The sequence below is a fragment of the Capsicum annuum genome, chromosome 9 (assembly GCF_002878395.1).
Source record: "Capsicum annuum cultivar UCD-10X-F1 chromosome 9, UCD10Xv1.1, whole genome shotgun sequence".
Classification (NCBI taxonomy): Eukaryota; Viridiplantae; Streptophyta; class Magnoliopsida; order Solanales; family Solanaceae; genus Capsicum; species Capsicum annuum.
Window position 1 is genome coordinate 4565430 of NC_061119.1, and position 12798 is coordinate 4578227.

A 12798-nucleotide genomic window follows, 5' to 3' on the forward strand; every position below is an offset into this window, starting at 1 on the left:
TCAATTGTTATAATGATTGATCTTGCAAAGTTCAAAAGCAAGTATAGACTATTTCTCATTGATAAAGGACTAAGTTTGTTTCTCTTTTTTGGTTAATTATTTATTCGGTGTTTGGTATATTCATTCGGGGGATGGGCTCGGGCTCTGGGCAGGATTTTGGACGAAACTTTTCGAACGGTCTTCCAGCGGCTTATTGAGTGGATCTGGTTGCTTTAGCAGGGTCGATGGAGCCATTTTTTAAGTCAAAAGGACGAAACGGCTGATTTTTGCAACTTTCGATGGGTGTTAGCTCACTGTTTGGGGTGGGTTCAAACTCTAGGCACAAATTTGGGTGAAACTTCCCGGACGATCCCTCAACGGTCTATTGAGTGGATCTGATTACTTTAGCTGGGCCGATGAAGTTATTTTTAAAGTCAAACGGGCGAAACGATAGAAATTACTGATTTTCTGCGACTTTTGATGAGTTGGAGCTCAACTAATTCGATATACACTGCATTGGACCCATTAGGAAGAAATGCTCTCTCCATCAAAGATTTTTCTATGCCTAGCATTCAAATTTAAAATAACTCTTTTTATAATAATTAATCCATTTCACATACATGATGACCATACATATATATCATTCCCATAACATCCATCCATATGTCTCCACATACATCCATCATACCAAAAAAAATAGTAAATAAAAATAAAAGAGTCCATAAGTGGGGGCTTACTACTACTAGTATTTTCTTAAACTATATACTATACTAACAATAAAAATAAAAATAAATAAATTGTGGGCCTTAAAAAAATGAAGATGATCTCATCAATTAGTATTCATTCAACAAACATTTTTTCTATATATTCTCTTATTTGCCTCCATTTTCTATTCTTCAAACCAAATTTCCCATTTCTCTAATAAATAAAAATCCCTTCCATCTCTAATATCTCTCTCTATCTCTTCATATGGGTGAGGTAATTTCTAATTTCTTTTAACTTCTAAATCTCCAAATGCCGTATAAAATCATTTTCAAAGTATTGAATTTAATTCCAATTTCATTCATAATACTCAATTTTATTTTATTTTTTTTATTTTTTTAAATTTTTCAGAAAAAAGAAGAAACTAAAGTTGCAGAAGGGAAGAAGAATGATGGTGGAGAAAAAAAGTCATTCCCCATAGTTTTGAAATTAGATTTACATTGTGAAGGATGTGCTAAAAAAGTCAAACGTTCAATTCGCCATTTAGAAGGTAAATTATTATTATAATAAATATATGAAATTTGAAATAATTATTACAATAATTATTTTGAATTGTCAATTTTTTTATTTTTATTTTTTTAAAAGAAATTTTTTTAGTGAAGATGTTGGTTTATTATTATTGATAAAATTGGTTCCTTGAATTTAACGTCAAATTGTACTTTACGGTTATTTCAAGGAAACCATTATATTCACATTTGACGTTTATAGCTATGACTTATGAGTTTGGTAAAATTCAGTAATTATAAAATTTTAATTTATATTATAATTTTTTTATTTTAAATTAAGTGCAAATTATTTGCGAAGGTGATCAAGTTGGTTGAACAGTAATATCTCTGAGTTTTAAGTTTACACTCTTCTATAGTTTGTAACGAGGCTAATCTTAGTAAAATTAATTTCTAAGGGTTGCCTTACGTATTAAGCTTTCGTTATGTGAAGGGAGTTTTACGTTCGAAGAGTTAGGTCATAAGGGTACTATTGTACTAGTTTTACATACGTTATTTATTACGGAAAAAAAAAATATTTGTACGATTTAAATTTGTGACTATTATCATATGAAATCAACTTTTCATACAAAAAGACTGTTTTCACGGATTGAATTCGTGACTCTTTATCATATGATACCAACTTTTCATACAAAAAAACTGTTTTCACGACTTGAATTCTCGACTCTTATTACATGAAGGTTATTTTTACGACTTGAATTCGTGACTCATTCTTATCCTATGATATCAACTTTTTCACTCAAAAACACTGTTTTTACGACTTGAATTCGTGACTCTTATGACATGATATACACTTTGCATACAAAAAGATCGTTTTCACGACTTGAATTTGTGATTGTTATTACATGGCATCAACTTTATCAATTACTAGTATATGATATATTGTTATTTTATGAATTTTCAAATTATAATTAGGTGTGGAGGAAGTGAAGGCAGATTGTGAAGGTGGAAAATTGATGGTGAAAGGGAACGTGGACCCCACATGGCTCCGGGAAAAAGTGGCGGCGAAGACGAAGAAGACGGTGGTGCTCCTCTCTCCTCAGCCCAAAAAGGACACCGGTGGCGGCGGAGATAAAAAGTCCGATGAGAAAAAGGTGGAGGAGAAGAAACCAGAAGAGAAGAAGGCTAAAGAGGTAATTTCACACTCTTCTAACATCCACATCACAACACCTACTCCTTACGTCTATCTTTACTTGTCCAGTATTTGACTTGACACGGCTTGAAATTTAACTAAATTAAGTTATGTGCATTTTCAAAATGATTTTCTCAACATACCTATTTCTATTTTTAGATGTCCAAACTCAAAGTTTTTGATTAAGAATGAAAGAATTTTATCATTCGATCAAGCTTTATTTAAAAAAATAAAATATTTATCATATAAAAGTTATTACATGGTCAAGTTAACTTAAACGATATCTACTTAAAAAATGACCTAATTTTTTAATGACAATGTATGTAGCTTAAGTTGATTAATTAAAATGTTAATATTTTAATTGAATTTGGTAATATTAGTTGAACTATTTCTGATTAATTATGTTTTGTTCTAATTTATATTTATTTTTTATATGTTTAGCCACAAGTAAGCACAGTGGTGTTAAAGATTCTATTGCATTGTGATGGATGTGCACACAAAATAAAGAGAATTATAAAGAAGATTGATGGTAAGATAAACAACTTCTTAATTATTAATTAGTAATATTAAACAAATAAGTTATTGAATTTAAGTTTTGTGCACGTACAAAATATTCTACACTATCAGGTAAACTTGATTTGCTATTGCAGGTTATCTATTTTTTTTAATTTTTATGTAAATAATTGGATAACCTGCAATAGCAGGTCAAGTTAACTGATAGTGCAGAATATTTTATGCACTTACGGTGCATAAAACTTAAAATCTAAGTTATTTATTTAATGAAAATTTGGTGTTTGTATGATTTGATTAACATTTTTAATTTTTTATTTGATAGGGGTAGAAGATGTTAAAATTGATTCAAAAAAAGATTTGGTCACGGTAAAGGGAACAATGGACTTAAAGGAATTAATTCCTTATTTGAAAGATAAATTTAAAAGAAATGTAGAAATTGTACCACCTAAGAAAGAAGGTGGCGGCGGTGGTGGTGGTGGAGAGAAGAAAGAGAAAGAAGGCGGAGGCGGCGGTGGCGGAGAGAAGAAAGAGAAAGAAGGCGGTAGCGGTGGCGGTGGTGGTGGCGGAGAGAAGAAAGAGAAAGAAGGTGGTGGTGGGGCCGGTGACAAGAAGGCGGAGAGTACTGAAAAAAAAGAGGGTGAACCAAAAGCCGAGGGAAGCAGTAAAGGTGTAGAGACAAAGGGTGAGGCGAACAAGTACGAATATTATGGTCACAACGCGCTGACGCATTACGCGATGCCTATGTACAACCAACACTACACGAATCAAGATTATGGCGTGACAATGTACGATCATGGTTACAACGCTCATACGGGCTACGCCATGGAATACACCTACCACCCGCCCTCATACGTGCCACCTCCTCCACCAACGACGTATTTACACAACGCCCCTGAAATGTTCAGCGATGAAAACCCTAACGGCTGTTCAGTCATGTGATCAAAGACAAATCATTAGATCGTCTTCGTCTTGTTGAGGGAGAGAGTTCAAAGTGAAATTGTAAATACATCAAATCAATAGTCTCAAAAGGCAACATCTCAATACTAAGATAACACAATATGAATTGTAATTTTCAAGTTCTAATGAGATATTTTCCCTAAAGTTTATGTGCAAGAAAATCACATATTATGAGACTTTGAGGGGAAAAAAAAAATGAAATGTATAATGGTATATGAGGATATAGTTTCCATTTGGGAAATGTCATTAGGTTAATTAATTAGGTTTATCTTTTGACTTGTATGTTATTTTAATATATAGATAATAAAATATTCAATTTTGTGACCAAATATTTTAGCTTTTTTTATTAATTATTTTTTCTTGTTCATTTTTAACATTATCTCATTGTGCACATGTAAGCATTCATGTTTTATCCTATGGTGGGTAATACACCATTTTGCACAATAAAATTTATTACAATTTTAATAGTATCAAACATTTGTTTTATTCATAAAATTAAATTGATAGATTTGGCATATTGGACATAATGAGAATATGGTTTTAGGTCACATCTTATGGTAGTTGGATTAGCACATCAATAATTAGACAAAATTAAAAGAATTTTACATCTTGCATTAGCAACCTAACAAGTTATGTAAAAGAGTGATTCGGTCGATACAGATATGCATTTAAATAAATACAGGCACCGGTTATATATAATTATTATAGTTAGGTAGGTGAATTTATTAAAAATTAACTAGCTAGAAGTATTAAGGTCCCAAAATCGAAATTCCAACTTAATCATGTAATCCTTAATGAATTTAACTTAGTAACCACAAATGTATAATTTATTGGGAGCCATCTAATTTTCTCAAACTTTATTTGTTTTATTGGTGTAATTAACATGGAATAATATTAAGTTGAATTTGCTTGTGCACTCTTGACTTACATTATGAATAATATTATGTAGTTATTTTTTTTAAGTGATGTGATGATACAAATATTAAATATTGAAGTTAAACTCCTCTCCAATAAACACTTTTAAAATTTTCATTTCCCCTTTTTATGTTCTAGAATCGTCTTGACGGTTGATTTATCGTATAATTTATGGATTCATGTGAATTTAATAGTTTTTTCCTATATCTCATATATGTATTCATTAAGTATTTATAAATAATTTTCTATGAATTTAAACTATTACATCTATTGATTAACTAGAAATTATTATAAAAATTTATAAATTTTAAATCTTAAATTCGTTTTTGTGTTGTGTATTTTGGTTATAAGTCAAATTTGAGAGATGGCATCCAACAAAAAAGTTGACAATTCATATTTAGATTTTCAAATCAAATATAATTAGTGTCTAGTTGGGGTAAATATTTTCAAAGTTACATTAAATTTATGATGGAAAATATAGAAAATGAGATTCATGATGTGGTATTGAATTTTCTTGTAGCCAATAATAACCTAGAGGCTCAAGCTTTTATTAATTCCATTCAAGAATTTGTTGATACAAAGCAAAATTTAGTCATATCAATTAATTCTAAACCACTAAATTAGTCTAGTCAATAATTGTAAAATTATTGGAAAAATAACATAAATATTCATATTTAACTTATCATATTTACACAGATCTTTACCCTACAAAGTAACTAAAAAAATTCAACTAATTATGTATCTTCCTTAGATGTATTGGGGAGCTAATTATGTATCTCGACAGATTCAAGATCTAAAAAAAATGAATTGAGGACTAATTATGTATCATTACAAAGAAAAAATGTATCATCTATGCATTTTGACAGACTTAAATTCAAAAAAAATGTATCCGGAGGTAAATATGTATCTTTACAAAAGTTGTATTTTCGTTGAATGTATCGGGAGTTAATTATGTATCTTGATAGATCCAAAATTGAATTTTTCAGTACTTATTCAAAATATCAAATTTTTTCCATAATTAAAGTTCAAAACTGTCGGAATTTATGTTGTCTATTTTCATAGAGCTTTTAAATCAAACACTTTTAAATCCTATATCCTTCTCTTTTTCTGGGTTAATTTAAATCCTGTATTCATCTCAATGAAATAATTTAACGTAACATTACTTTACTTGGCTTAAAATAAACACGCTCCTATTTTCCTCAAATAACAACATAGGTTTGAAATATTTTGTACACCGAATTATCTTTTTTTCTTTTATCTTAAAACTTTTGCCTGCTCTTACTAATATTTGATGCACAACTTTATAAGTTTAGTTTACATACTAGTTGTCTACATAATTAAATAAATCTATCATCTAATTAAGACATAAAAAAGTCATAAACAATGGATTAACAATAATCTCATGATACTCTATTTGGCTCCTATATGGTGAACATGATGTTTAAGGTTAACTAAAACAATAAATTATATATTTTGATAGTATTTAAAAAAAAAATTCAAGCTACTAATTTTTCAACGTATTTTAATAAGTTCTGTCAAGTAATTAGTGAGCCTTATATTTTACAAATTATTAATTCTCCTTATTACGAAAGATCACTAAAACAATAAAAATTTTAGCGGCAATAAATATGCATTTTAATAAAGAATACTAAAGTTTTTATTGACATTAGTATCGTTATAGGCATTAGAATATTTACAAAGATAGACAAATTTAATTGCCACTAACAATTACTTCTAAAAGTATAATTTAGCGATAATTAAATTATTGTCGTTAACTAATTATCCTTCTCCAATGGATTGCACATGTATAGTATATCTTTGAAGTTAACCTACCACTATTTTTTTTTTTAAAAAAAGAAAATTACGTTGTGCTATTAAGTTAGTTAATTAGTTGATTAACTATAAAGCATTTCATAATTGTCACGTGAATCATGAATTAAGAAATCATCTTAAAATGGTCTTTTATCCCTTTTTAGAACTTTCAAACCTTTCCATATACATTATCTTAAAATTTAATTAAATTTAACCAAGATAATTCACTCGTTTACTTTTATTCATGATCTTTCGCTTTTTCAAAGTCAAACTATATGCATTTTACTTATCATTTTAAAATGTGTTTTTGTTAATACGAGAAGAATTTGCAACTTATATATTTTTTGAACTTCTAAAATTAAATTTTAAAATATTAAATTAATTGAATTCAAGTTAAAAAATGTGTCAAATTAGCTCTCGAGAAGCGAACTATGACATATGTAAAAGTAAACGAAAGAATTATATATATATATATATATATAAAATAATAACCAGATGCTTTTGGGCAGTTGGTTTAGCTAAGAAAAGTGGGTTAGATAAATTAATTTCTTAATTATAACTAACTTCAATTTCATTAATTAATCTCGTATTGATCTTTTGTTTATTAAAAAAATTGACATATACCAAAAGCGTTATAATTTAATCACCATTATTTTTGAATAAAATGCCCTTTAAACACTAGAAATAGGTTTAATATCAAGAAATTAAAAATATACTTATTGCATGAAATATCTATTGGATTTTGCCTTTTCAATACTATAAAAAGGCTTAAGACAATACTTGGATTAATTAACTTCAACTAAAATAATTATATTTAGTCAAGAATTTTTTCTAAAAAAAAAAAAAAGTTGTTTTCATGGTTTGGTTGGTTACGATGTTGATCCATTTATATAAAATAATTAATTAAATATTCAGAGTTATATATTTTTTCATATTAATTATTCAAGAGATTGACTCTTGTTAACTTCGTTAAGCCATGATAATTGAAACAAAATAATATTTAGAGGGTCAATTAAAATGTTAATCTTTTGTATATCGCAAAGCCATTTATTAAAAAAGCTATATCTTGAATTTAAATAAATATTTCTAAAGACTTATGTGGGACGAAATGTTATTTCAAGATTATTAAAATAAAATTCAGATATGTCCTCGTTGCTTCTAAAGATATTTAGAAAAATGAGTTTTATTAGCCATTACTTGTTGACGATAAAATATACCGTTAATTAAAGGCTCCCACTTAATTAGATTTAGTTAATAAGGTGGATATTCGGTATGTCCTTTTGCTTACGAAATCAAAGAAAAGTTTGAGTATCTCAAAATGCAAAAAATGCACAACGATAAGATTTGAGGAGATTGCAACAGTCTCCGAAAACAATAGCAGCTACCTCGAATCTCCAAAGATGCTAACACAGAAGGAATCATAGGATTTACTGTCCAGAGATCGTCGGATTGGTACCTGCACGTAAAATGTAGAAAAAGCAAGAGTGAGTACGAAACTACGTGTATACATTTTATTCACAGTTTTATTTTTATTTTTTTAAAATTCGCTTATCAAAATTTCTGACTCTGAACTGACTTTGATAATACATACCTTTATGTTAAGAATTGATTATTAAGATGTAATTCGAATCTTAGACTATATAGCCAAAAATCACTTTTAGTAATCAAATGTCATCAATCAAGAATTCTTTATCTCCATCATTTTAATTTTTCGTAAAAATAATTCATCAATGTCCCAATCTTTCCATCAAATACGCATTAATAACAATAAAATATACAAGTTCAATATATTTTACAAGTGAGGTTAAGAGAAGGTGAATATATATATATATACAAATTTACTCTCTGTTTTCTCAGGATATCGAAAAAGGATTGTTTAATTTTCTATTAGTATATAGACCCTCGATTCAATTTTTTTTATATATGATTTGAAAGAAATACAAAAATAAGTTATGATTTCTGTGAAATATGCCAAAATAATATTATAAAGAGAAAATAGGTAATTTAGTGAGGATTATTGACTTGGAAATTATAGGATTGTCCAATAATAGGTTTCTGTGTCTTATCTTAATTGCTTCAAATATTCTAAACAAATCAAATCAAATCAACAATAATTTACCTGTTGAATTGATTCTCTAAAAATACAACACCGCACATGTTTGTATCGAATCTTTTAAAATTAAATTTTTCAAAAATCAATACATTTTTTGAAAATTTTCACTTGACGTTCAATATTCACTTTAACAAAATAATTTATGTTTTCGCCACCACACCTGCCCACTCAGACGCTCGCCCTGTGATACACACATGCACGCACGCGCGCACACATATATGAAAAAAAATTATGTGTATTGCAACATAACATGCAAATGTAGACTTCAAATACATATGCACTTTTAAGTCAAATTTGTGTTCCCTTTTGTTCAAAATTTTTAGTTTATGATTTTTGATTTGTTGTTTGTATATCAAATATCGGAATCTAAATAGGCTATTTGTACATATTAGATAAATTTTCTTGTGCCCTATTGTCTTTTGTACCTCTGTTAGATTTTTTTTGTTAATCTGTATTTTATCTTGAGTCTCGCGAAGGCCTGTCGAAAAACAACCTCTCTACCGGGTAGAACCCATGTAAAGCGCACAGTCGAGTTGCTCACGCAGCGCATCATTGGTGCTATCAATAAGAGTATTTGTCATACACGATAGGTTAATTAATGTTATGTTGTGTTGGCATTCTTTTTTGAGACATAGACATCACAAAGTAATGAAAGTATGAAATACACCAACATGGGTTGTGGTGCGGTGAATGGGGCTGTTCCACTCTTAATCAGAGGTCGAGGGTTCGACCCTCGGTATGGAGACAAAAAAAAAGTATGAAATACAAGTTTACTTTGAAAACGAAATAATGTCTTCCCTACTAGTTGAATTTTATTTTTCAATGGTCATGATCTTTTTAAGTTCATGAACCATACCAATACTAAAAGTTGTCAAAATAATTTGAAATATATGTGTGTGTGATACACGTACGACCAGTGATGGAGCCAGAATTTTCATTAAGGGGATTCATAAGTGAATATAAGAACCAATCGAAGGGGTTTGACATCTACTATATTTACATAAAAAATAATTCCAACCATATATATGGTATAATTTTCCGTCGAATGAAACCCCTAACCCAAGTGTAGCTCCGCCCCTGCGTACAACGTACTATAACAGATTGTTATGAATTGATAAATACTCTGTCTCTTTCTTTGTTAATAAAAGGTTTCAAATATGAGAATAAAAGTTACTTTTAGTAGGGAGTATATTAACTCGCAAAATAAAAGTTTCAAACACGATTCAAAATAAATTTCGTTCATGTTGATGAATTTTGTCGTAAAATCATCACAAATTAATATTTTTCTTGCAGTGATGCGTTGCATTATCTTCATATCGATGTAACTCTCTTTCATTGAGATCTAATCCAAATTGCGTAATGATATTTTCTTGTTCAATCACAAGATATAACTTACTCTTTTTCTTTATTTTTTATTAGTAAATTATTTTATTTAATTATTTTTCTCTATATGCGTTTCAAGTTGCCTATCAAATCAAATTTGTCATTTTTAAAAGTTCCAATATTATATAATACAAACAAATAATAATATATATGCAATATTGTCATATATATATTGTACCTAGTGTTTTCTTGCGTAGCGTTTTGGCAATGTCACTATATATCACAATTGTTTCATGGAAAAAACTTTATGCAATTTTGTCAAATTTGCCAACAATTATTTTTTATCAAGATAAGATAGTGACGACCAAAATAGCCAAACCACAAAAATGTAAAGTTGAAAAAAAAAAAAAAAAAAACACAAAAAAGAAAAAAAAAAATTAGTTGTAAAATAGCTTAGCTACAAGACTAGAAAAGGTAATTATGATGTCACAATATCTATTTTTTTTCTTCCAAAAATTAATTAAATTATTCATAAATAGCAAAAGTTGAAACTTTCCTATTTACACTGTTATTTTTCCTAACAACAACCTAATAAAGGAATAAGTAATAACGACAGACAAATTCTGCAACAAAATTTATCGTTAATTATATTTAAATACAAATTAGTGATACATTATTTTTAAAATTTTATTATTTATGAGCAATTTACGACGATTAATGATGAAGTTTTTAGTTTTATTTTATTTTTTGTAGTGAATTCAGTAGCTTTGGACAAAGTTTTGTTTATGTGTAAACAAAGAAATCCATAGCAATATATATGTATAAATAATTTACTCAAAACTCAATATACCGTGTCATTTTAGTCCGAAATAAAAAAGTCATCGTAAAATAAGTATTATCTTAAAAATTCAAAAAAAATAAAATAAAAATAGTATGATTTTTCAACTATACGCTTGTATTAAATAAATACTTGATAGTGCTCATTGAAGAAATATCTAATAGAGGTCGTTTAGTAAATTATTGTTTTTTTTTAAAACTATTTTTCTAAAATATAAGATTAAACTAAAGACAACACTTGTTTAAGTATTTTTAGATGGGGAAAAAATATTTTTAGGATAAAATTCATAAACTTAAATTTGTTGATCTTTTACTCGTGCTTAAACTCAACTAGTTAGTTAAAAATGCCTAACTTTATTTTTTTTATTTACTTTTTATACTTTAGGAATTATTAGAAGAATACTTTAATTAGTATGTGCAAAATTACGTGTGTGTATAGAATTTAAAGTTTCTTTTAGGTAGAATAAAGACAAAAAAAAGGCAGCCAATGATTGTTAGGATAAGAAAAATTTAAAACTTTTATGACATCATTTAGCATGTTTTAATAGAGACATCTTTTAAATATCCCTATCATGGATCATTATCAATCGCACACTCAAAAAGAATTTTAATATTTTATTATATAGTTTAAAAAAAGAAATTTTATCATATGGTCGATTTTCAACTTAGCTTTTCATTTCTTGATGGGATTGGGTTATAGTAGTAATAGTTTTTACTTTTTAAAATTAGAGAAAAAGTTTGAAATATATTTAAATTTTAGTGAAAACTAGATATCTTGGCCTACTTCGGTGTATAAGTTGCCTATTGAGGATTACAAATGGGTTCTTTCAGTCATCTTAGGGCAAGATTTGTGTTAGCCTCTGTGGACTTAGTTGCGGATGTTAGGCCTAATTGGGACTATTGAGCCTTTAGAATGAGACTATTGAGCCTTTAGAATAAGCTTACTTTGTGGCTTGGTAAATTGTGATGACGTTTTCCGGATAATGACTTAGGACTTATGACCATGACTTTCCTTATAGAAATGATAATGGGCCTTCAGAGATGCGATTTCCTCTTATATATGATTTTGGGCCTTTAGAGATGTCATTCCTTTTAGATATGATAATTGGTCGATAGAGATGATATTCTTCATAGTCATGATATATGACATATAGACGTGAGATGTCTCCTAGATGTGAGATGCTTATTGATATATTATGCCTCCTAGACGTAAGATGATTATAGATATGCCTTATTGCTTATGGAGATGTTATGCCTCATTAATACGCTATGGCTTATTTAAAATGAGATGATTTATAAATATGATGTTGATATGGGTTTCGGATATGTATGTGGACCAAAGGTCGTGACTCGTGATTATGATGTTATAAGTATTCCAGACGCATTATTGGGCCCAAGGTTGTGTTATGATATGAGTTGACCATCCGGGAAGTGTTTATCCTTCTAAAGAATGTGATTGTAGTTTATTGATATATTAATGCTTGCGGTTTTGTTGTATGAATACTGGTGATGGCATGCATAGATTTGGTACGCTCATGATCACTGCACCGATGATTGATACGATTCCGACTAGATTATAATATTACTATTGTTGTCACTAACTAATGGTTAAAGTCCACTTACTACCTTAACAATGAATTTCTTCATAATAATAAATGCCAATTTTAATGAATAGTTTATATGTAAAAGAGGTTAATAATGATGTTTTAAAGACTTGATCGAGATAAGTTTCGCTATATGATTTGATAAGTTCCGATCCTTTCTATACTTTTATAATGATTTAGTCCTGAAGTTCATCTTGAGCAACACACTTACGAATATACACTCTTTTAGCCACTACTTGAGCCCGTGCACCTATCATATCCAGATACACATCTCTAGCTCCGATATGGGACGGAGGAAGATGCTGGATTGATAATACAAATTTCGAGTAAAACCCAATGAAAGTTATA

The 12798-nt window shown here is 28.7% G+C and overlaps 1 protein-coding gene across 2 annotated transcripts; it reads left to right on the forward strand.

The window, feature by feature from the left end:
- Nucleotides 1-800: 800 nt before the first annotated feature.
- On the forward strand, nt 801-4175 carry LOC107853263 (heavy metal-associated isoprenylated plant protein 6). 2 transcript variants are annotated; one of them, XM_016698259.2, is made up of 5 exons: nt 801-957; nt 1093-1231; nt 2160-2377; nt 2818-2905; nt 3212-4175. In XM_016698259.2, exons 1-5 carry the CDS (start codon nt 949-951, stop codon nt 3826-3828), a joined length of 1071 nt encoding a protein of 356 aa, XP_016553745.1. In that variant the 5' UTR covers nt 801-948; the 3' UTR covers nt 3829-4175. The 2 variants fall into 2 exon arrangements, with proteins under 2 accessions (XP_016553745.1, XP_016553746.1); XM_016698260.2 differs by lacking the exon at nt 1093-1231 and having other exon boundaries at nt 840-957.
- The last annotated feature ends 8623 nt before the right edge of the window (nt 4176-12798 follow it).